This window comes from Fundulus heteroclitus, chromosome 1 (assembly GCF_011125445.2).
Source record: "Fundulus heteroclitus isolate FHET01 chromosome 1, MU-UCD_Fhet_4.1, whole genome shotgun sequence".
In the NCBI taxonomy this organism is placed as follows: Eukaryota; Metazoa; Chordata; class Actinopteri; order Cyprinodontiformes; family Fundulidae; genus Fundulus; species Fundulus heteroclitus.
In genome coordinates this window covers 41,707,200-41,731,620 of record NC_046361.1, presented here as the reverse complement: position 1 = coordinate 41,731,620, position 24,421 = coordinate 41,707,200, and the positions used below count along the sequence as shown (strand labels likewise).

Genomic DNA, 24,421 nt, shown 5'->3' with positions numbered 1-24,421 from the left:
CTTCCTCCCACAGTCCAAAAAACATGACTGTTAGGTTAATTGGTCTCTCTAAATTGTTCTGTGAGTGTGTGCATGAATGGTTGTTTGTCCTGTCTGTCTATGTGCTGCCCTATGACAGACTGGCGACCTGTCCAGGGTTTACCCCGCCACTCGCCCAGTGAACACTGGAGATAGGCATCAGCAACCCCCACGACCCCATGAGAGATTAAGCGGGTCAGAAAATGGATGGATATTTTATCGCTGAAAAAAAAAATAGAGAGTTTGAACAACCCATGCTTAGACTCCACCATACTTAGTAAAACGCTACCCTTACTTTCCGGAAGAAAACACAACCTAAAGAAACCTCCAGTATTTCCAATAAATACATTCAGAAAACTCCTACATAACAGCTTATTATATGATTAACCCATAGAAGAGGTAATAGGTGAGTAGCTCTGCAGGAAATGAGCACCACAGAAACAAGTTTTATTTAAAAGATTAAATACAATCACATCTGACATTGGCTCGAGGTATTTGTTGAGATCTGTGTTTGCTATAAATGTAGTTGTTTTTGGAATGAACTTGCGCATCCTAATTCACACTAATTTCCGGTTGGTGGCGGTAATGTACCAAGCTGTTCATTTGCAACCGCCATGAAAACGTCAAGACAACGAAGAAGAGGACCCATAACATATTTTAGAATTATTTAGAATGTAATAAATATACTCAAGAAAGAGAGATGTTGTGTAGAGAATTAGGCAGGAATAAAAATAAATTAGAAACAAGGGAATTGTTTGAGAGGTCATCTGGGGATGTAGCTTTTGGGAGTATTTTTAGTTTTCTAAGAAGAACGGGTGTTTAGAGAGAATCTAATAGATTGTCTGATCCATACTCCATTCTGGAAGGTGGCGGTAATGCACCTATAAGTTGTTTGCCAACCGCCATTAAAAAAAGAGAAGAAGAAGAGGAAGAAGAAGAAGAAGAAGAAGAAGAAGAAGAAGAAGCCCTACACAACGGCACATGGTGGTGAAAAAGCAGTGCTCGCTATTTCGCGGAGACCAGCTGTTCAACAGACTTCATCTTCGCAGCAGAGGAAGGTCAGACCAAAAGTTGGGTATGAAAAACTTTCCATTTTATTTGATGATTAAAGGTGATGTAAATATTTGTGTTTTAATTCACGTCGTATAAAAAAGCCGAATTACCAGTTAGCTAAGGCAGTTACAAAAAACAAGGATACATAAATGTATTTAAAAAGTTGTGGCTAAAATTATAACTTTTTTATTTTATGTTTTTTTTTTTTTTTTTTTTGCTTACTGAAAGTACGATAGGAGTGTGGTTTGCAGTAGTATGGCGTTGTACAGACATTTTTTGAAGGGGTGTTGCTAACTGGCTAGAGCAGGATGTATCGGGTGGCATATTAAGACTTGTGCTGCTTTTCCGGGCTTAGTCACTATTTCTAAAATTCAATGGCATAGTACAATCTTTATCGGCTTCGAGGTACTGTGGCTGGAGTGGTTGTCTTATCAATTTCTCACATGCCAATCACTGCGACACGCTCGCGCTCTCTACCTGATATGTACCATCGGCTTCTTTGCGCATGCGCAAACAGAATAACTTCCAGGTCGCCGTTGAATGTGCTTTATTAGTTTGAAAAGGACCAGAAAGTATTCCCATCATTTCCTACAGAATTCTATTGTCCCCAGAGAGCTCACAGTCTGCGCACAGCACGCCCAATTATGTGGGAGCTGTAACTTTGTGTTTTTTTTATCAGTAGAGCACACAGAGAACCGACTTTAGCCTAACAACGGCGTTAGGCTATTACTACTTCTTCTGCGCTGAGACCTCAGCAGGGCAAAAACAAAACAAAGCGCCAATCTCCACCTAGTGGTCGGAGGCATTGACGCACTATACTTCACTGGAGCCTTCACACTCCAGCCCAGGGGGTAAATTTTTAATGTCATAATTTTAACATTACGCTAGGTTAGTGTTCACATTTATTTTCATTTTGGTTTAGTAAAGTATTAGTGAATTAAACAGAAATAGCAGCTGTAGATATTCTCAGGTGTCTATATTTTCAACCCTGGATCTGTTTGGGTTTTCTGCTCCACAGCATGTTTGTGAAAACAAATGTCTCAACATTCAGGGAGAGGCTTTGGTCCTTAAGGCCGCCATTAACTCCTTTTACTTTATCAATTTGCAGTTAATTGTTAATACAATGATACTAGTATCAATATAATGCATAACTAACAGCTAAAAAAATGTTTTTAATACCAGAGATTTAATTTGAGATCAAATTGAAAATAATCTATTCTAAATCCTGAGAATTGGAATCAAATTTATTCTTGCAAATTTGAATCAACCTTCCCTACTGACTTCCAAAGAGCCCATAATATTTTGGATAGATCTCAATCAGGCTTTGCACATCTTTCATAAAGCAGGCCTGCTTCATGATCGTGATGATATCAACACCATGCTTTGGTTAAGCAGTAAACAACTTATAACTCATTCATAAGTGTTTATGAATTAAGAGTGGGCAAGAAAAACTGTTTCTTGCCAAATAGTGAACCTAATTAGTTCAACTATGTAATCATTCCAGAATTGCTTATATTAAACATTTCAGGCTAAGATACTGCCTTGTAAGTAAAACCAGTCAGTTTTGTCTCTTTTTAAGTCATGCTAAATCTTATTTGTGTGCAACTTTCTCTGCCAGGGAGTAACAAGAGGAGGGTGGAAACCCAGATGATGATGATCTTCTGGAATGACTGGCTGATGGAGGCGGATGGTATGTCATAACTACTGTATGAAAGACTTAAAGGAGCTTTAAGTAACTTAATGGTTAAAACCCAAACAACACATACACTATGCCTTTCACGGAGACTAGCCATTAACTCAACAGTTGACTGGTGCTGTAAAACTGCACTGAATTTTTACTTCCACAATACAGGTATAAGATGTTTTATTCTGTTCTAAATCTGGTCTGCTTCTTTTGCTGGTTTCCATGTTTGCAGGCTGCTGCTCTTTCGCCAAAATAAAATACCAAATGCTGCGCACCGTTTTGGGAATTTTCAAATGATTGGCTTAGCAACCTGGAAGTAAGTACAAGCAACAGTCTGAACCAAAGTAGTTCTGGATCGTACCTCTAGGTTTGAAAAGAGAAAAAATTTACTAAGATGTTGATGGAGAGGACCGATCGTTTATAAGGAATGTTACTTCCATCCCGGATGACAAATGAGAATGATTTATTTATTTAACTGTAAATGTCTTACTAATAGTTATATACGTTGCGTTTTGCATTACAGTGTATCTCCCTTGAAAAAGAAGGCGATTATTCACAGGAAGCTGGCTCCCTGGTTTAATTTAGAGCTGCGTTCTTTTTGTAAAAAAAAAAAAAAAAAAATGTTAGGAAATTGAAGAGAAAATAGCGCTCTACACACCATGAGGAATCCTACCTGATCTAGAAAAACAGTCTACTGTTGTATAAAAAGACCCTTCACTGAGTTAGAGCAGCATATTTTTAATCATTAATTGAAGAGATTAAAAATAATCCTAGATTTCTCTTCATTAAAGTTGCCAAATTTACAGAGTCATAGCTCTGTTGATCCATCCTTTCCCTTAGCTCTTAGCAGTAATCACTTTATGGGATTCTTCATAAATAAAATTGATTCCATTAAAAATAAAATAATTGGCATCCTCCCAAACATGATTACCTCGTCCTCAGTAAGTGAGAGGTTTGAGGAATCTTTAGAACCTGCGCTGTGTTTGAACTGTTTAGAATTTTAGCTTCATTTAAACCTACCTGTACAGTGCAGACCAAAAGTTTGGACACACCTTCTCATTCAAAGAGTTGTCTTTATTTTCATGACTGGAAATTGAAGATTCATTAAAGGCATCAAAACTACGAATTAACACATGTAGAAATATATACTTAACAAAAAAGTGTGAAACAACAGAAAATATGCTTTTTATTTTTATCTTATTCAGTAAGAAGATTTGTTCAGGCCATATTATTATGAAGTTTAGTTTACTTTGAAAGGTTTATCTCAGATAACTCAATCCAGCTATACTAATCATAAACAGGTGTGTTCGAAGAACCCAATTAGCTGGATCATGATTAGCCGGATGAAATCATCTTGGATGTGTCATTTGATCTTGGATGTTTTAAGCAACGTACGAAGAACTTAAGACCCCTGGTCTCTAATCTAAGATGCTGTTAACCTGCGATTTCTGAGGCTGGTGACTCAGATGAACTTATCCTCCACAGCAGAGGTGACTCTTGGTCTTCCTTTCCTGGGGCGCTCCTCATGTGAGCCAGTTTCTTTGTAGCGCTTGATGGTTTTTGCGACTGCACTTGGGGACACTTTCAAAGTTTTCCCAATTTTTCGGACTGACTGACCTTCATTTCTTAAAGTAATGATGGCCACTCGTTTTTCTTTACTTAGCTGCTTTTTTCTTGCCATAATACAAATTCTAACAGTCTATTCAGTAGGACTATCAGCTGTGTCCACCTGACTTCTGCACAACACAACTGATGGTCCCAACCCCATTTATAAGGCAAGAAATCCCACTTATAAAACCTGACAGGGGACACCTGTGAAGTGAAAACTATTTCAGGTGACTACCTCTTGAAGCTCATCAAGAGAATGCCAAGAGTGTGCGAAGCGGTAATCAAAGCAAAAGGGTGGTAACTTTAAGAACCTAGAATATAAGACATATTTCAGTTGTTTCACACTTTAAGTATATAATTCCACATGTGTTAATTCATAGTTTTGATGCCTTCAGTGTGAATCTACAATTTTCATAGTCATTTAAATAAAGTAAACTCTTTGAATGAGAAGGTGGGTCCAAACTTTTGGTCTGTACTGTATGTTAGACCCAATCCCAACCAAATTATTTAAGGAGGTATTCCCTTTGATCAGTGGCCCTATTTTGGACATCATTAATCTATCCTTGGTGAATGGATATGTACCACAGGCTTTTAAAATAGCTGTTATTGATCACAATATTCTCCTCACAATATTCTCCTACAAAGACTTGAACATACTGTAGGGATTAAGGGGAAAGCATTTGGCTGGTTTAAATCCTATCTGTCGGACAGATTCCAGTTTGTTCATGTTAATAATAAATCTTCAAACTCTAGGGTCACTTGAGGGTTACCACAGGGACAGAAGTTGTAATCTTTGGATCAGAGTCCTCAAAAAATAAAGTTCTTAATCAATCACTTAATCTGGATGGCATTAACTTGGCCTCTGGTAATAAAGTTAAAAATCTTGGTGTTGTTTTCGACCAAGACATGTCATTTAAATCCCATATTAAACAGGTTTCCAGAGTTTGCTTTTTTCACCTCAGGAATATCGCCAAAATTAGAAACATTCTGTCCAGGGGTGATGCTGAAAAACTAGTCCATGCATTTGTTACTTCAAGGCTGGACTATTGTAATTCTTTACTAATAGGAAGTCCACAAAATGCAGTAATTTTACAACTTTTATGTGCAGTTTTCTCTCAAATGTCTTCCACAGGGAACACGGCCGGTGAGACTGGGACAAATTTGAATTTCTTGCATGGACAACATCCCACTGCTTGGCTTTTCTACCTCTCCGATGATTTAATTCTTGCATAGCGAGGACGGGTGATCCTGCGGCTTCCTGTTCACCCTACATACAACCTCTTTGTCGGATACATGGGAGTGTGGCATCTTGCAGTCCCCTATATTTGGTTTAATCTGAGTATATAGCTATTGACAAGTTGAGCAGTAAAAGTTAGGATTTATACAGTTTTGGTGTTTTTCTTACCAGATGCTGTATCATCATTCCTGTGTTCATATCACTTTGAAATGTTTTGTTGGTCAATTTCAAAGTAAATAAACCATTGCAAACTTTTGAAAATTGTCTTAATTTTTTTATATATATGTGAATGTGAAACATTTTTACAAAGTATGATGAGTTATTGGTATGGATTGTTGAAAATCCCTTTTTAAATGCAAAACTCTGAGTTCTAAAATTAAATACAAGACGCATGGTGGTGCTCATTTTAATAGCTTTGAAACTCAACTTTGCAGCTAAAGGAGGCGTTGGTGTCAAGGACTCTTATTTTGAAATCTCAGTTGAACCGGAAGTAGCGTGTACGTAGTTTTATCGTGACCGCACCGATCAGTAAGTGGAGAACCAAGGTGTTTGTCGGAGCTTATTGGGAACAATGAGGGAGTTATTACTGTTGTGACATTAAAGATTTAAAAAGTAAATGTGAATAAAATAAAGGTAACCGCACAGGCTGACGGCAGCAGGAACCCATCCAACTGTAAAAGCAGTGCATGACGACGTCAGGTGACAACACGGCCCGATAACGGGGACAACAGGCAGCAACGACAGGTGTAACAGCAGAGGAGATGACAGGAATAACAGCACAGGGAGATGACGGTGAAGACAACAGGTTGTAACAGCAGAGGAAACTACAGCAAACCGAGATCACGTGATTACAGGTTCAACAACAAGGTCAAACAACAAAGTGAAGAAGAAAGGCCATGCACTTGATCCCTCATGTAGACACAATACATATGCTCACAGCATATGGACACGACATAAGCAGCTTCCATTACATAAGCACGATACATATACACCTTACATAGACACATACATGAACACGTCAGAAGACGCATAAACATAATTTATTCAGCTTCCATTACATAAGCAGGATACATATACACCTTACATAGACACATACATGGACACATGAACATGTCAGAAGACGCATAAACATAATTTTGGCACTAATGGAACCCCATACTCATTAGGGTCCAGACCTCCAGAATAATCCTGGACACCAGATTAAACTCAACATTCATCCCATTATTTTAGCTTCTAACTGGACTGCAGCAGCGTTTCTACCGTCTGGACAGAGGAAGATTTCAGGTTGGTGTAAGTTTCATGGCTGAAGCTGCGATTCTGATGCTAAAAGCCAAAGTATGTGTCTCCCACAGTCAGAGCGGAGCTCATGCATCCATACATCATGTGAACAGTATGAGACGAGCCCAGCCCGAGCGGTTCTGCTGTCACTGACTGGCTGCAAATGGCTAGCAGATGTGTGTGTGCTGGGCGTGGACCTTCTCACTGCTTTATGATTACTGCGGGCCTCGGAGCCAGCTCTCACACACATGCAACATTATGTAATACATGAGCAGCATACCATCATCATCATCATCATCATCATCATCACGGACCTGTCTGCTCTGCACATGCTCCCTGATGATGTCATGGACACAGGAAGTGGGCCCCTCCTTAGAGACGGTGTCAGACTCCCCGGTTTGACATCTGGGCCCCGCCCAGTTACCAGAGAACCCTGGGACCGCTTTCTCAGGGTCTCCTCTGTGGACGCTGGTTGGCGGCTCTTCGCTCGCTGGCCTGTCTGGTGTAATCGGTGCATCTGGTCAATGAAGCGTCTCTGATTTCAGAGGGACCATCAGCTCCACCCGTCACGTTTCTCTGAAGGTTGAGGCCCCAGATGTTCCCACAGCTGCTTTATCAGACGAGCTTCTCAGCACCAAACCGTCCACACAATGGATGTGGAGGAGTTTTGATCCACTCTGATCTCTGAAGGTCCTGCCTCAGATCTTCCCCAAACTCTCCCTGGGTGTTTGGAACAAGCCCCTATCTATCTATCTATCTATCTATCTATCTATCTATCTATCTATCTATCTATCTACACCAACCACCTTAAACTTGGGGATTAGCTGCAAAGTATCTGTATAAGCGAATAAAGTTCTGTGAATTTGATTTATAGATTTAATCGGACCGTTAATAACCTGCAAACGCTGGAAGCTGTCAGTAAAAACCTGCAGCTGCAAAGTTTGCATTTAACCTTTAACCTTTGGAGACAAAACTTTTAGACAGAAAACATGAACAAAAGGAGGCGGAGCTGATTTGTTCTGGTTCTGGAACCACAAACAAACGTTTCAGCTTAAAAAAAAAGCCCTGTTGCTGTGTTATATTGTGTTTTTTAGAGCTGGTCATGTGAGCAGAACCTTTCTGGCTGAGATTTCTCTGTATCATCAGATCCGTTCGGGTCGATAGATCAAGCCGTCGGTTCTTGGAAACACCTTCAGCTATTTGGCCTGAGATCATCTGTGAGCAGGTGTTCCTGGTTCACCTGAAGGGATTTAAAGTGGGTTTTACCGAACCAACGTGTTGCTGTGAATCCCCTGGGGCTGACCGAGCAGCTGTGGCAGACTGGACCTGGTTCTGCTGTTTGTTACGGTAAACAAAGCCAGATCTGTTTCAGTCGCCCTGTACGCTTAATGTTTGCCAGATGCTGAATGAAGTGGAGCGAAGCAGCAGGAGGTACTGATGAATAACCGGGTCAGAAAGGAGGAGATACTGGACCGGAACCTAGAGATGTTTACATCCGTCTAAGACCTGAAAGGCAACCGTTTCTGAACTTAATCCTAAATTATTCTGATGTAAAACTCACTGAAGCAGCAGATGATGTTTTGTTTTCTGTCTGCGCATCAATTTCATGGAGTTAAAAATGAAAACTTGAATCTGGATCACAGATCTAAAAAACTCCTGAAAAAGTCATGATTTATTTTCCCTCCGTTGATCCAAACTGATCAGCTGTTCTGCAGACTTACTGAAGGTCTTCCAGAGTTTGTCTTTGGACTTTGGCAGCTTTGGCTCCAGGTTCTGGTCCAGTTGGTGTCCCTGACTGATGGACAGCAATGATTGCATGGTTCTGGTTCTGGTTCTGGTTCCAAGTCCCCAGTGCAGCGTTTTTGTATGTCCTCTCTGGTTGGTTCCACAGGGTCATTTACATAATTTGGCTCCAAACCTTTAAAAAAGCTAAATTATTCTGTTTGTGCAGCTTTATTCCTCAGGGTGGTTTTTAAGAAAAGAAATCTATTTTTATTAATATCCTGGTGAAATGCTCACAGTAGGAACCAGACATTTAGAGAAACTATTTAAAAAGAATATTTTCTGTGACATTAAGTCATACCAAACTTTTCATGTTTTAGGTCCGTTATGTTTCTATTTGCTTTTTTTTTTAGGGATATTCTAAAGCAACTCTTAAAGAATAAGATTCATTGTGTCTTTAAAAAACGAAGGAAAGCCCAGGTGATGATGTCATAGCTTTAATAGCTGCTGATTGGTTCACAACATCTGCGTGAAATAGAGAAACATGTGTAGACGTATTTAAGGCAACGCCTCAGACACTCTGCTTCTTGTGTGACATCATCGAAGAATCTAAAGAAATCAGCCCAGATATCGGGAACAGAACCGTGGACCTCCACCAGCCTGGATCATCCTTGGGTCCAGTCTCCAGGTCCATCCGTTCAGCTCTATAGAACCCGACATGAACAGGTTCTGGTGATAAATGTGTGAATCAACACCAGAACCAGAGCTAAAGAGTTTGTGAAGAAGCCGGTCAGAAAGTCATGATCCACAGAGAAACGAGTCCGTGGACTGAAAGGCCCTCAGAGACGTTAGTCTAAGAGGAACATCAGAGACAGAGTCGTGTCTGCTCAGAGACAAAGAGCTTCAGTTCTGGAGAGATGTCCTCTGGTCTGATGGGACCAAAACGGTGTTTGGACATCATGACCATCGTTGCATCTGGAGGAAGCAGTGAAGTACGGGGATGGTGTGCTGCAGGAGGCACTGGTAGATCCACCTACATAGATGGGCACCATCTCAGCCAGGAATTTAAAGCTTGGACAGAGATGTGTCCTTCTGGAGGACGATGATCTCCGCAGACCACCAGCCAGACCGGCCTTAATCTGAAACAGAAAGTATGGATGAGGAGGATGAGGAGGGATGAAGGGATAAATGGGGTTGAAAGGAAGTGACGGCGTTGGAGGATGGGAGAACTGGGTTTAAATCGTAGACTGCAGGGTGAAAAAAAAAAAAAAAAGACTGCAGGGTGATTGGAGGTTGAGGCGTGGCTCAGACCCAGAACCCACATCAACATATTAGCTTCACATACAAATCATCGTGTTGATCCTAAATAAGCTCAAACAGGGAAGTTTATTCTGATCTAACATAAAACAGCGAGAAAAAGGAATAATTTCAGACAGTTTAGGTAAACATCTGGTTTCAGGAGTAAAAGTGAATCCTCTCCAAATGACTTAAAATCAGCCTAGTCTAATCATAGATTCTTTTTCTGGTCCGGTTCTCCCATGATAACCGACACAGATGGTCACATAACGCTGATGAAGACATATTTGTCTAAGAAAGTCCGGCTGGTTGCATCGAGTCATTGACCTCGCAGCAATCCCTCCTCCCGAGCAAGCAGGTGGCGACAGTGGAGAGGAAACACCCCCCTTTAACAGGAAGAATACTCCAGCAGAACCAGAACCAGGCTCGGTGTGAACAGCCATCTGCTGCAATGGCTGAGAGACCAAATAGTGAAAAACAACACGGAAGCACCGAGCCAGGGGTACTTTCTATGTTAACGAGTGGAAACACGCTTTCCTTTAACGGTTTCATCCAGGAATAAAACCGTGTTAAACACAGACACACTGGGTCAGGAGTACCTTCTGTGGAAATACAAAGAGACGACACTGATGGAAAGATAACCTGGTCCAGTTTAACTAGAAGCTTTGTCAAAAAGGAACGTTTTAAGCTTAGTCTTAATCCATTCTACTTTTAGAGGCTCTAGGAGCCACCAGAGAAGCAAAAACAGGAGAATTATCGTTTCTCCTTCTAGTTCTCTAAGAAACACTGAACTGAAGCCATCAGCTGTAACCGAGCGCAGCCAAGCAGATGGAGAAAGTGATTCACTGAAGTGAGCTGAGCAGTCCGTCATCGGTCCAGACAGATCCAGAAACACACCCTGGGAGGACCGGCGGGCGGAAAACAGCAGGAAAGGATGGAAAGAGACGGAGAAGGAAGGATGGAGGAGATGGAGGTGAAGCACAAACAACGGATCTCCTTCCCTGAGGAGGAGGAGGTCCATCCCGATGTTTGTTATGAGTCTAAATATTTAAAGCTTGTGTTTTTTAAAGCTTTTGCTCAACTCAGGCCACACTGAATCACTCTGAGGGCCACAGATGGCCCCTGGGTTGCCCTTTCCCACCCCGGGTGTAAACTGGACCTAAAAGCCGTCGGTTCCGATGCCTCCCTCTGGTGGCCATGTCCTGGTACTGCAGCTCCAAACTAAAACTGATCCCAGTCAACCCTCTGCCGGTTGCTGTCAGGATTGTTCAGCTGCAGCTTCACTTTGACACAAAGTGCAGAAACGTGTTTATAATTTGATTTAAATGCGTTAATCTGAGCATCTAAGTGTCAAATCCAAACATTCTGATTTAAATCTGCAGCAGATCTGAATCATCCCCTTCATCTCTTCTGAAGGACAGAAAAGGCTCAGTTATGACGTTGGTGACGGTAATAAGGTTAGACAAACAGAAAATGCCACAGTTTTAATAAATAAAAATAACTTTAAGAGGAAGATACAGCAGTCAGCAGGGCGCCTGAGTTCCTGAGCACCTTTAAGGTTGGTGCAGGGGTCATTCATGAGGTCGGCAGCCAGGTGTCACGTCACCTGTCCTGCTCTGGGCTCAGGTGTTGTCAGAGAAAACCTGACCCAGGACTGACAGCCGAGCGCTGAACGGCTGAACGGGGCACGACAGCGGAGGCCGAGTCTTCTTCTCCCCCGGCTTCAGAGCGATGCTCTCCGATTGGCTCTCTGGAAGGTCCTCTTCCTGACTGGCCGGCCGCCCTGATTGGCTGGCGGGCTGCGACAGGCTCAGCAGGATGTCCCGGATCTCCTGGCGCTCCTGGGCGCTGCGGCTGCAGCAGTGGAGCGCCGCCGGGTCCAAAGGATGAGCCTCGGTGTTGAAGATGAAGCCCCCCGCCCCTAAAACACACTGGCCAACGTCCCCGCCCTCCTCCCAGGACCCGCTGCCCTCCGTCCCCCCGCCGTGCAGGAAGTGGGCGGGGTCAAAGAGCAGGTACAGGTATTTGACGGTCTCAGCGAGGAAGAAGGACTCCATCCGGTTGTCCAGCTGATGATCCCTGAGATCTTTGACCTGCAGGAGGAAGAGGAGGAAGAGGAGGAAATGTTGGAGCAGAAAGACCTTCTCAGTCACACAGCAGCAGATTAATAATAATCTTCTACTACTACTACTACAACTAATAATAATAATAATAATAATAATAATAATCATCATAATCATCATCATCAACAACTACTAATACTACTAATAATTATAATACTTATTATAATGATTATTATTATTATTATTAATCAATGAAAAAAAGACATTGAGCCTTCAGTCTTTATAGACAGTAGATCTGCAGCATCAGCAGCGTTAACGGAGAACATTCATCATAAACCTGAGGACTTTCCCCCCCCCCAAACTGGAAACAATCTGAACATTTAATGTCTAACACTGTTCATCTGAGTATTTGAAATACTTTAACGTTGCCCAGAGTTTTCTGCTGAGGACCTGCACCGTTTCTCCAGCAGGAGGCAGCAGAGATCCCTGCAGGACGCGGTTCAGTGATGACGCTTTAACCATGAACTCTTTAAGCCGACTGCTTCAGGACTGATGTGAATAAAACGTTACACCTGTCCTGTTGCAGGCTTAACTTAAAATTAGATTTATTTTGTGGCTCTAGTGTATTTAACAGCTGCTAGACAGGAAACAGGTGAAGAAGGAACCACAGACGGACGCCTCCATACGTGGGCTGCGTTTTTCTGCTCCTGCACCCCAGGTTTAACTTTCTGTCTTAAAAGACGTTTTGTGGACATCCGCCTCAAGACGCCATTATTTCTGGACCCCAGGGACCCCAGGGCCCCCTGACTCACGCTGGCGTATCCGCAGGGCGTCTTGGCGATCCGCTCGATGGACTCCACCGCGTCGAGGCCAAACTGCAGGTAGGTGTGGTCACCTGTGGCTCTGAACAGGTACATGGCGCTCTCTATCAGCTCTGAAACAAACAGACGAAGACGCTGGAAATGGATTTCTGACACGCAGCAGCAAACCAAACGCGTCCAGCTTCTAACGGGTCACAGCGCACGGCATGATGGGAGTTTAACGTTGTTTTCAGGCGTTGGCTGCAGATTTAAAGCAGAACTGCTTCTGATCCCCGACGCCACATCTCTAAAGATAAAGTTTATTCTGCAGAAGCTGAGCTTATAGCTTTAGTCAAAGGCAGCGGACAGCAGAGTCAGTCCGCCTGCTTCCTCCTCCACAGAAAGGCTGAAGCTGATGGTGGAAGTGCAGAAACACTGTCAACACGGAGCTAAAAATAATATTCTTGATTTGAGGAGGTAAATAAGATGATCGTCCAATGGAATAAATGTTTTGACCCCTAAAATAAGATAATTAGTTATACTGCACTTGAAATAAGATGATGGAGATGAGTTGTGGCAGATCATCTTATTTATCTGCTCAAATCTAGGATAAATTTACTAATTTCCAGAATATTTACTTATTTTTAGTCCCGTTTTTTGCAGTGCAAACTGTGACAAAAACAGCATTCAGAACAATTTAGCAGTCAAGAAATCTGCAACAAGGGAAAATTAAAGGCAAGAAAAAGGACTTTAAATTGTTAAATTTTAAAATTCAATCAGAGAAACATGAAAAACATAAACTGAAAATCTTAAAAACATTTTTATATGTGAGATTAATCAAGAATCGACTGAATAATTGAGTTAAAAGCCAAATAAAACAGATTAAAGGGCTGATTCTGTAAATGAGAAGGGTTCTGTGAGGTTCGGGGAAGTCGGGTCTTTCTCAGAACCAGGGAGCATACGGTGGTTTGCAGTTGGACTCGCGGGTCCAGAAGCAGACGTGCTGGTTCTGGTCTCACCTGGTCTCAGCGGGTATCCCTCCCTCTTGTCCACAGTGTAGCCCTGAGTGATGCTGTAGAACTCCGGCAGCCCTCCAAACTGGCGCCACACAGAGTAGTAGTTCTGGAAGGTTCTGACGGCGCTGTCCAGGTCCCCCAGCAGAGACTGAAAGAGAGGCGGCCGATGAGCTCGGCTCCACGGGTCGGGCCTCAGAGTTCAGGGACACGTACCTGCAGACCGGGCCAGAACGCCTCCAGGCTCTGGAAGACGGGCATGGTGACGGTTCCTTTGTGCATCTGGACCCACAGGTACCAGTCGTCGAAGCGGGTGTAGTTCTGAATGGCTCCGTCGTACGCTGAGGAAACATCACGACACCATGAAGCGGCCGACATCTGGGGAGGGTTCTGTCTGGACCTGGTGTCGGACCCAGAACCTTACCGCGGAACATGCTGAGAAGCTCCTGGTCCTGCAGCATGACGGCTCCTTTCACCAGATACTCAAAGTACGAGTCCACGCCGGCGCCGATCCCGGCGTCCTGGGCCACCCACTTCTGGGTCACGATGTCGATGTGGTTCCCCACCTGAGCGGGTACAGAAACGGTTCGGTCCGATTCAGCCCTGCCTTCAGCATTTTGCTTCTTCTAATCTCCTAACGAGGTCGACAGCGCCGGTTCTCCAGGATTCTGGAGGTTCTTATTTCTGTTCTGTCTCTCTTAAAGGTCGGTCGTGTTTTTTCTCTCCTCTCCAGCTCTTCACCCCCCTTCCCCTCTCCTGCTTCTACTTGCCATGTCTCTGTCTTTTTGAGCACTTTCTTCATAATGGCCGAACTCTGAAAACCATGGATCTGGTAAGCTGGTCTCTCAAAGCTATTGATCAAATTTTTTCGACGGGTAGGCAGCATAAAGGGGACCCATCATGTGTCCCAATTTGACTCAGCTCGTGGGATACACCCTATATTATTGGATGGAAAACGGTCTTTGAAAAAGTCTTTCGACTTTGTCATTCCTGGACGTTGAAACGTATACATGTTTGGATTCATGATAATTGGATTTCTACTTATTGTATTTGGTGGATTTTTGAAGTATCAGCAAATACAGCGGGTGTCGGTAGCCATTTGGCCTTGATCAGGCTGCCGGCTGAATGACGCGCTCACTAAGGCGGTGAACGAACAGACCCGGATGTTGTAGGAGCAAAACCGAAAAGCTGGATGTGCTGGTACGCAGACTGGCTTCGGTGGTTGAACTCAAGGGGAAATGGGATAAAATCTGGAAGTGAAACGCAGAAAAAACGTTTGAGTTTTTGATATCTCAAACGGTATGCTGTTATAGGATAAAGTTTGAAATATGTGTTTCCTCCCCCCTATTGTGGCGCCTATCTTTCAACAGATTAAGGGCAGCGCCATGTGGGCACCGTGTAGGCGGTGTCCTTGGCAGCAAGGCCTCAGTCAATCGTCTCCCCCTGAAATGTTTGTGATGGGGGTTGTACTGAAACAGTAATTTCCCTCTGGGATTATTAAAGTATTTCTGATTCTGTTCTTTTGGACTTCAGGATAAACCTTAAGAAGAACCGAAATCTGCAGAAATCCTGGAGAACTGCTGATCCAGTTTAAACTGGCAGCTAGGAAGGAAACGGAACAGAGTGTGGGTCAGAACCGCCTGGGTGAGTTACCAGTCCGATGTCAGATCTGGTCTTCCACAGAGCGCTCAGGGCCCGGCGGGCCGCGTCCTCAAACGTCGGGTCTCCGGTCAGCCGGCTCAGCGCGGCGAACTCCAGGATGAAGGTTCCGACGCCGGCCGTGCAGGTGACCGGCGTCTCGGTGGGGCTGACGCCGTGCATCAGGTTGACGGTACCGTACGGCATCCCGCTGGGCGTCTGGAATGCTGGAAACAGGCAGAGGCAAAAAGGGTTAAGAAATAAAAACCCAGACCCGTCCAGAACCAAGCAGAATCCCCAGACGGGCCCATTCCTGGACACCATCCTGAGACTCCTGTGAGTAACTTGTTCTGATTTTGGTACCACAAGCAGAACCTCCCCTGCTGGAGTTGAAGGCTGCAGATAGACGACCCACTGAGTCCCAACTCTGAGCAGCTCAGCGTAGAACCCTCCAGAACCTTCCTGACTTCCTGTTTGTGGTAAGGCATATTGTGTCACTTCCTGTTGTCACGGTGTGAATTGCGGTCTGTTGCTCCAGACTCTCTCGCTTTTATCTTTAACCTCTTTGCTGTAACATCTATTTCTAACACATAAGCACTTTTTGAAACATTCTCTGTTGCTGCACATCACGCTTGGGAACTCCTCGTGTCTCACACGGTTTGCTTTTCTCTGCGTGGTAAGAGGGGGCTAGCCTAGCTTTAGCCTCACAATGGCTTCTTCCCTTACTCTTCCATCCGCTTCTCCGTCTCCCCCTATTGCCTGCTCTCTGTGTCAGATGTTCAGTTATTCCTCTGCCTCCTTTAGTGATAATGGTACATGTAATAAATGTAGTGTTTTTGTAGCTTTGGAGGCGAGGGTGTCAGAATTGAGACCCAGCTCTGTGCTGTTGAAAAACCAGCTGTTGCTAGCGCGGAGCCACATAGAGTTACTTTATGTAGCGGTCCTCCAGAAGCAGCACCCGAGCAGCCGGGTAACCAGGCCAGCTGGGTGACAGTTCGTAGGAAGCATAGCTCTAGATTTCAGCCCCCAGGTCACCACCAACCCGTCTGCGTTTCTAACAAATTTTCCCCACTCAGCGACACACCCGCTGAGAAGCCGACCCTGATTATTAGTAGCTCAATAAACAGAAATGTGGCACTAGAGACACCAGGGACCATAGTTAAATGCCTGCCAGGGGCCAGAACGGGCGACATAGAATCTTACCAGAAACTGCTGGCTAAGGATAAGCGTAAATACAGTAAGATTGTTATTCACGCTGGTGGTAATGACACCCGGTCACGCCGATCAGAGGTCACTAAAGTTGGTGTTGCTTCGGTGTGTGAGTTTGCTAAAACAATGTCGGACTCTGTAATTTTCTCTGGTCCCCTGCCTGATCTGACCAGTGATGACATGTTTAGCCGCATGTCATCATTCAACTGCTGGTTGTCTAGGTGGTGTCCAGAAAACAACGTGGGCTACATTGATAACTGGCGAACTTTCTGGGGAAAACCTGGTCTGATCCGGAGAGACGGCATCCATCCTACTTTGGATGGTGCTGCTCTTCTTTCTAGAAATCTGGCCGGATTTATTAGTTCTCCTAAATGCTGACAACCCAGGGTCCAGACCAGGAAGCAGAGCCGTAGTTTAACACACCTCTCTGCAGCTTCTGTACTGTTACCCATCCATTACCCTATTGAGACGGTGTCTTTCCCACGGCCAAAACTTAATAGATCAAAAACTGGTCTAAATGGAACAAATCATAAAAATCTAATAAAAATTAATGCGGCTCGCCTTGATTCAAAAAATAAAACAATTAAATGTGGTCTATTAAATATAAGGTCTCTCCCTCCAAAGACTTTGTTAGTTAATTAATTGATTTCTGATAATCAGATTGATTTATTTTGTCTCACAGAAACCTGGCTACAGGAGGACTATGTTAGTATAAATGATTCAACTCCCTCCAATAAACCTCTTCTGTTTGTTGTTTTGTATCGTCCACCAGGCCCTTACTCTCAGTTTTTGGATGAGTTGTCAGATTTCTTATCTGATTTGGTGATAAACACTGACAAGGTTATTATAGTGGGGGATTTCAACATTCATGTTGACACAGAATGTTATAACCTTAGTGTAGCCTTTAAAACTATCCTAGATTGAATTGGTTTTGCTCAAAATGTGCATAAACCGACACACTCTTGGCTCCATACTTTAGACCTTGTGCTGACAGATGGCATTGATTGTGAAGAATTAACAGTATTTCCTCACAACCCTGTCCTATCTGATAATTTTTTAATAACCTTTGAGTTTAATCTAACTGAGTTCTCCATCCCCAAAAGAGGGTTCCATTATAGTAGATCTGTATTAGATAATGCTGCATCAAACTTTAAAGAGTCTCTCCCCCCTTTTAATACCCTCAGTATTGCAGAAATACCCTTCCCAGTCACAAATAGACATCTTTGTTAACGCCGTGACTTCCTCATTGCGTTCTGCATTAGACAATGTAGCTCCCTTGAAAAAGAAGGTGATTATTCACAGGAAGCTGGCTCCCTGGTTTAATTTAGAGCTGCGATCCTTGAAGCACAGTGTTAGGAAATTGGAGAGAAAATGGCGCTCTACACATCAAGAGGAATCCTACCTAATCTGGAGGGACAGACTATTGTTGTATAGAAAGACTCTTCGCAGAGTTAGAGCAGCATATTTTTCATCATTAATTGAGGAGAATAAAAATAATCCTAGATTTCTCTTCAGTACAGTTGCCAAACTTGCACAGAGTCATAGCTCTGTTGATCCATCCATTCCCTTAGCTCTTAGCAGTAATGATTTTATGGGATTCTTCATAAATAAAATTGATTCCATTAAAAATAAAATAATTGGCATCCTCCCAAACATGATTACCTCGTCCTCAGTAAGTGAGGCAGCGTTGGAGGAATCTTTAGAACCTGCGCAGTCTCTGAACTGTTTAGAAGCAGTAGAGCTTTCTGAGCTATTAAAAATTTAGCTTCATCCAAACCTTAGACCCAATCCCAACCAAGTTGTTTAAGGAAGTATTCCCTTTGATCAGTGGCACTATTTTAGACATGATTAATCTATCCTTAGTAAATGGATATGTACCACAGGCTTTTAAAATAGCTGTTATTAAACCTTTACTTATCTAAAATTCTTGAGAATGTAGTTGCTAATCAACTTTGTGAACATTTACAAAGTAATGACCTACTTGAGGAGTTTCAGTCAGGCTTCAGAGCTCATCATAGCACTGAAACAGCTCTGGTGAAGGTCACTAATGATATTCTAATGGCCTGAGATAATGGACTTGTGTCTATACTTGTCCTGTTAGATCTCAGTGCTGCGTTTGATACAGTTGATCACAATATTCTCCTACAAAGACTTGAACATACTGTAGGGATTAAGGGGAAAGCATTAGGCTGGTTTAAATCTTATCTGTCGGACAGATTCCAGTTTGTCCATGTTAATAATAAATCTTCTTCAAACTCTAGGGTCACCAGTGGAGTACCACAGGGTTCAGTCCTTGGACCAATTCTCTTTACTATGTAAATATGCTTCTAATTGGCTAAATTATCAGACAGCATAGGATTAATTTTCACTGTTATGCTGATGACACTCAGATATATTTATCCATAAATCCTGATGAATCCAATCAATTACTTCAACTGCAGTCATGTCTTGATGACATCCCTTATATAGGAAATTTTTTACCAATCTGTAAAATCTGACCCAATCTGTATTATTTTATTAAATTTGATTTTGTAAAGTGCCTGGAGATGACATTTTTTATGAATTGGCGATATAAATAAAATTTAATGGAATTGAACCAGGGGTGCTGATGTATGGCAACCAGGTCTGGACAGGGAACCAATGGCCAAACGGGCTCAGCCTGGTTCCATGCTGGGAAGTTTTCTTATTTACAGCCAAACCTTCCAGAACTTCTTGTTCTGCAGAGATCGACCCAGTTTGGGACAATAATTTGTTTCTTCAATTTTATTTTTACACAGAGCAGAACCGGCCCAGCCCGCTCCAACTTTCTGACCTTCTGAACATTTTTTACAGTAAACTTGGAGCCTAGAGAACAACCGAGGCCCGTCTGGACCCATCTGTGTGGGTTTCTGTACCTGGCAGCAGCTTCCGGGCCGCGTCCTCAGCCATCCTCAGCAGCGGTCCGGAACAGGGCCAGCCGGGCTCCAGCTCCATCCCGGCCCGGCCCGCCAGCAGGTGAGCCGACAGCAGACCGCCCACCACTGACCAAGACACAGAATCTCCATCAGGTTAACACATCCTCGTCCCATCAGAACCAGGAACCCGGCCTCACGGATCACCTCTGATGTTGGTCTCAAAGACCGACGCGTTGACGTCGATGTCGAAGTCTACGGTGTCCTGGAGGAGCAACGCAACGCGCTGGAACTCCGTCTGGTTTCCCAGAACCTTGGTGGAGGAAAACTGTCAGAGGTCTCCAGCTGCTTATCTCTAATCGTGCCCGACCGCTGCCGACGCTCACATCAGAAAATATTTAATCTTTCTAATTTAAATAAAACATTGTTCTCACCAGCAGCGTGTCGAGGGCGTCGATCAGAGTCAGAGAGAAGCTAGAGATGACAGAAAAAACAAGTTTAATTAAAATAAATCCTTAGATTGGCTCTAAAACTCAATACAGACGCCCTGTTATGAGCAAACATGAAAATTAAATAACTAAAACATCTAAACCAGCCTGGATCACGCGGTTCTTTACATCAGAACCGCCACTATCTGGGCGTGGCCACACCTGCCCCAGGTGTCCTGCCCGTCACAGGTGAGTGGGCGGAGCTCATCGTACGGGAAGGCGTTGTTGAGGTAGCTGTTGTAGGCGTGGTAGAACATGGACCTGATGCGCTGTCTGCGGGCGAGATTCAGAACAAGACAGCCGCTGCAGTGAGACTGGATATCAGACTTGTGGGTCAGTTTCAGAACCACGGTCAGTGCTTCAGATCTACAGCTGCTAGAAGCTGCGCGCATCAAACTGGCTGAATGTACACAGACGGCGCCTACAACAAACAGTTTACACTAATGATGTGTTAATGGTTGTGCTGCAAATAGACACGCAGGTTTATATCTAGCATCACAACTCAGCAGGGCGGTCGCATATGCACCCTGGCCAAGATGGTGGCCAGACCCAAAATGAGGACAGTTTCACATAAAACCTGTTCCTGCTAAATCAAGAATAGAATTTTAAATTCTCCTTCAAACGTATTAAATTTTTTTCAATTCAATTTTTTTTATATGGCGCCAATTCATGAAACATGTCATCTCAAGGCACTTTACAAAATCAAAATCAGTCATATTATACAGATTGGTCAAAAATGTCCTATATAAGAGAACCAGTTGATTGCATCAAAGTCCCGACAAGCAGCATTCACTCCTGGGGAACCGTAGAGCCACAGGGAGAGTCGTCTGCATTGTTGATGGCTTTGCAGCAATCCCTCAAACTGATCAAGCATGAAGCGACAGTGGAAAGAAAAACTCCCCATTAACGGGAAGGAAAACCTCCGGCAGAACCAGAACCGGTCTCAGTATGAACGGTCATCTGCCTCGACCCACTGGGGGTTACAGAAGACAGAGCAGAGACACAACAAGAGAGACAAAAAAGCACAGAAGCACACATTGATCCAGTAATCTGTTCTACATTAGATGGTAATAGCGGGTGATCTGTCTTTCCTGGATGATGCCACAGGTAACAGAACGCCAGACCAGGTGTACCTACTATGAAGAAAAAAAAGAGAGTACAAAAAGTTAAAAGCTGAAATGACAACAGTCATTTCAATGCAATGCAATGCAATACTGTAGAACAGTAGAAATCAGCAGAGTGAGAAAAATAGGCCCTGATGTCCTCCAGCAGCCTAAGCCTATAGCAGCATAACTAAAAAGGTAGCTCAGGGTAACATGAGCCACTCTAACTATAAGCTTAAATAGTATAAAGCACTTAATTAATCAAGCTCCATCATATATCAGAGCTCTGATTACCCCGTAAGTTCCTAACAGAGCACTTCGCTCTCAGACTGCAGGTCTGCTGGTGGTTCCTAGAGTCTCTAAAAGTAGAATGGGAGGCAGATCCTTTAGCTATCAGGCTCCTCTCCTGTGGAACCATCTCCCAGTTTTGGTCCGTGAGGCAGACACCCCGTCTACTTTTAAGACTAATCTTAAAACTTTCCTTTGTGACAAAGCTTCTAGTTAGAGTGGCTCATGTTACCCTGAGCTACCTCTATAGTTATGCTGCTATAGGCTTAGGCTGCTGGAGGACATCAGGGTCTATTTCTCTCTCTCTGCTGAGTTCTCCTACTGCTCTCCAATCTGCATTGTTTGTTGTTATTTCAGCTTTTAACTTTTTATTCTGTCATTTTTCTCTTCATAGAAGGTACACCTGGTCTGGCGTTCTGTTAGCTGTGACATCATCAGGGGAGGCAGATCATCCTCTATTACCAGCTAACATAGAAAGTACTCCTGGGTCAATGTGAGCTTCTGTGCTTTCTGTGTCTCTGCTCTGTCTTCTCCAAGCAAAAAAAAAAAAAAAAAAAGGAGAAAACATCAGTTTTTTTTCCAGATTCTGTTTTCACTCTGGGAACAACATCTGGATTCTGGGTCATAAAGACCAGTAAGATGTGACAAGCTATTCACTACGTAATTAGGTAGATTTCCCAAGAAAGGTTCTGCACCATGTGCGTTTTATATGGTTCTGATCCAAAGTATTTAAGGATGAGTGGGAGATCCAGCTTTTGCTCCAAAGCTTCATGCTGTGGACCAAACTGTGTTGGGTCTTTAAATGGAGTGACATGTAAAAAAACATCCCTGCTTTAAAACCAACAGAAATTATTCCAGTTAATAAATAAATCAATAAAAACTTTTTTAAATGAACAACATGTTTACCATCTAGCTCAGTGGCTAAGAATCATCCCCTTTTTATAACATGTAGATTCAGCATAAAGCTATTGGAGCTCCACAGCTGTTACATTTCTTCTACCCTCCGTCTTCTGCTCAGGGTTCTGGATGGACTGGTCAGTCCAGGGGGGACAAACCCACGCAGGGGGAAAGACCCCTCAGGGTGAATAGAAACCCAGTTCACCCAACTGCTGGTTTCTGGACTGACAGGAAGCCGGGGTACCCCGACAGAACCAATGCAGACGGGAAGGGGCTCGGAGTCGAACCCACGACCTTGGCTGCTGACAGGCAGCAGGAGGAAAACACTCTGGTTGTTCCGGTTCTTCTCTGACCCGGTCCGGAGCCTCCTGCTGTGGACCAAGCCGCCGTCAGACAGCCTCACCTGGGCCAACACCTGTCCTGCTTACCTGACAGCCGCCATCTGCTCCTCTGAGAACTGCCGAGCCGCCGCGTCGCTCAGCGCCCACAGCAGCAGCGCCGCGCACACGGGAGCGCGCATGGACCTGGACAGGTGAAGCCGGAGACCAAAAGTCCAGCAACGGGCAGAAAATCAGGACAACTGCTGCTGAATGTCTGCTGTCAGGAAGCAGGAAGTGGCAGACGAACAATGCGTCATCTCTGTGCGCTGACAGGGCAAGCTCCCGTACGCCAATAGGCCGCCATGTTGGAGATGGCAACAGAGCCTTCTTCGCATAGATATCCATAATAAAGGCTAGATGTCTCGTCCGCGCTGCTGGCCAATGGGGGTCGACGTCCGCACGTGGCGGCCATCTTGCCACAGGCAGCTCGCTCATTCGTAACATTGTGTTTCAATGGCGCACGTACTTAAATAACCATAACTTCCTCAATTGTCTAACGATTCTCAAACTGTTTGGTTTGTTAAACAAAAGTCAGACATGTAGTTATGACACTGCACACTTATGAATAATTATAACCATGGAATTTCATATGAAAAGAACATTGAATAGAACATACAGGTGCAATAAATATACACATGCACAGGGTATTTATTTTAAATAAATATATGCTATTAAAACTCAGTGTACAGAATGGCAACATGATATTATATATATATATATATATATATATATATATATATACACACACATATACATATATATATATATATATATATATATATATATACACATAGACACACACATATACACACACATATATATATATATATATATATATATATATATATACACACATACATATACATATATATATACACACACACACACATATATATATATATATATATATATATATATATATATATATATATATATATATATTTTTTTTTTTTTTTTTTATTTGGGTGCGATTATTATTTCACAGTCCTAATTATTTCACAGTCCTAATTTATTTATATTTACATACATACTTTTATAATATGAATATTACTGTTATAATAATATATGAAATACTGACAAAAAAAGGCTTATTGTGTGGCAACCTCTTGGTGTAGAAGCATAATCCAGGTTTCAAATTAAAGGTAACACTTTGAAGTTTCATGTAGACTATTCTGACTATATCAGGAGTAATTACACAAAAGTTCCTATTTTTAAACCATTATAAAAGTGACATTTATTTGCTATTAAAATTGGTACAATAGTCCCCTTCACAAGTATATATAGATGTAGCATGTTGAAATCCCCACCTACACTACTGTGATGGTATACACATGGAAGACAGAGATTTAAAAAATGACCCAAAAAACATAGCTTGGCTAATGCCCTTTGAAAAGGATGGTTTTATTGAACTTCTGTCGCATGTTGTTGCTCTGTAAGCTAAGGTTAGTTATTTTGGCAATGTGGTGCAGCCTTAACTTAAAAAACAAGGACACAACCAACGTTAACAGCGTATGGTGGTGGCTGTCTATGCCATACTGTGTTTCTCCGATGTGCTCTCTGAGCACAAACACATCCTCTGACCCCATCCTCTTCCGTACAATGTACACGACCTCTAGCACTTTGATGGGCTGTGATCGTCTGGTACGTGAGGTCTGACGAATGACCCACTCTGCTGCCCTGACTACCATCACTGTGCCTTCTGATGGAATCACCAGACCTCCGGTGTTTTTTAACTTCAGCAGGTGGTAGCTCTGG

The 24,421-nt window shown here is 43.2% G+C and overlaps 1 protein-coding gene and 1 long non-coding RNA gene across 2 annotated transcripts; one reads left to right on the top strand and one right to left on the bottom strand.

The window, feature by feature from the left end:
- The first annotated feature begins 975 nt into the window (after positions 1-975).
- LOC118564586 lies at positions 976-5,830 on the top strand. The gene is made up of 4 exons (XR_004931953.1): positions 976-1,093; positions 2,690-2,761; positions 2,988-3,071; positions 5,496-5,830. It is a non-coding gene; the product is annotated as an uncharacterized LOC118564586 (long non-coding RNA).
- A 5,535-nt stretch (positions 5,831-11,365) lies between these two features.
- LOC118556492 (ER degradation-enhancing alpha-mannosidase-like protein 2) lies at positions 11,366-22,868 on the bottom strand. The gene is made up of 11 exons (XM_036143320.1): positions 22,715-22,868; positions 20,161-20,271; positions 19,945-19,984; positions 19,718-19,823; positions 19,514-19,639; positions 15,426-15,637; positions 14,197-14,338; positions 13,989-14,113; positions 13,779-13,923; positions 12,772-12,893; positions 11,366-11,989 (listed from the first exon to the last, which is right to left on the bottom strand). Exons 1-11 carry the CDS (start codon positions 22,804-22,806, stop codon positions 11,519-11,521), a joined length of 1,692 nt encoding a protein of 563 aa, XP_035999213.1. The 5' UTR covers positions 22,807-22,868; the 3' UTR covers positions 11,366-11,518.
- Positions 22,869-24,421: the final 1,553 nt, after the last annotated feature.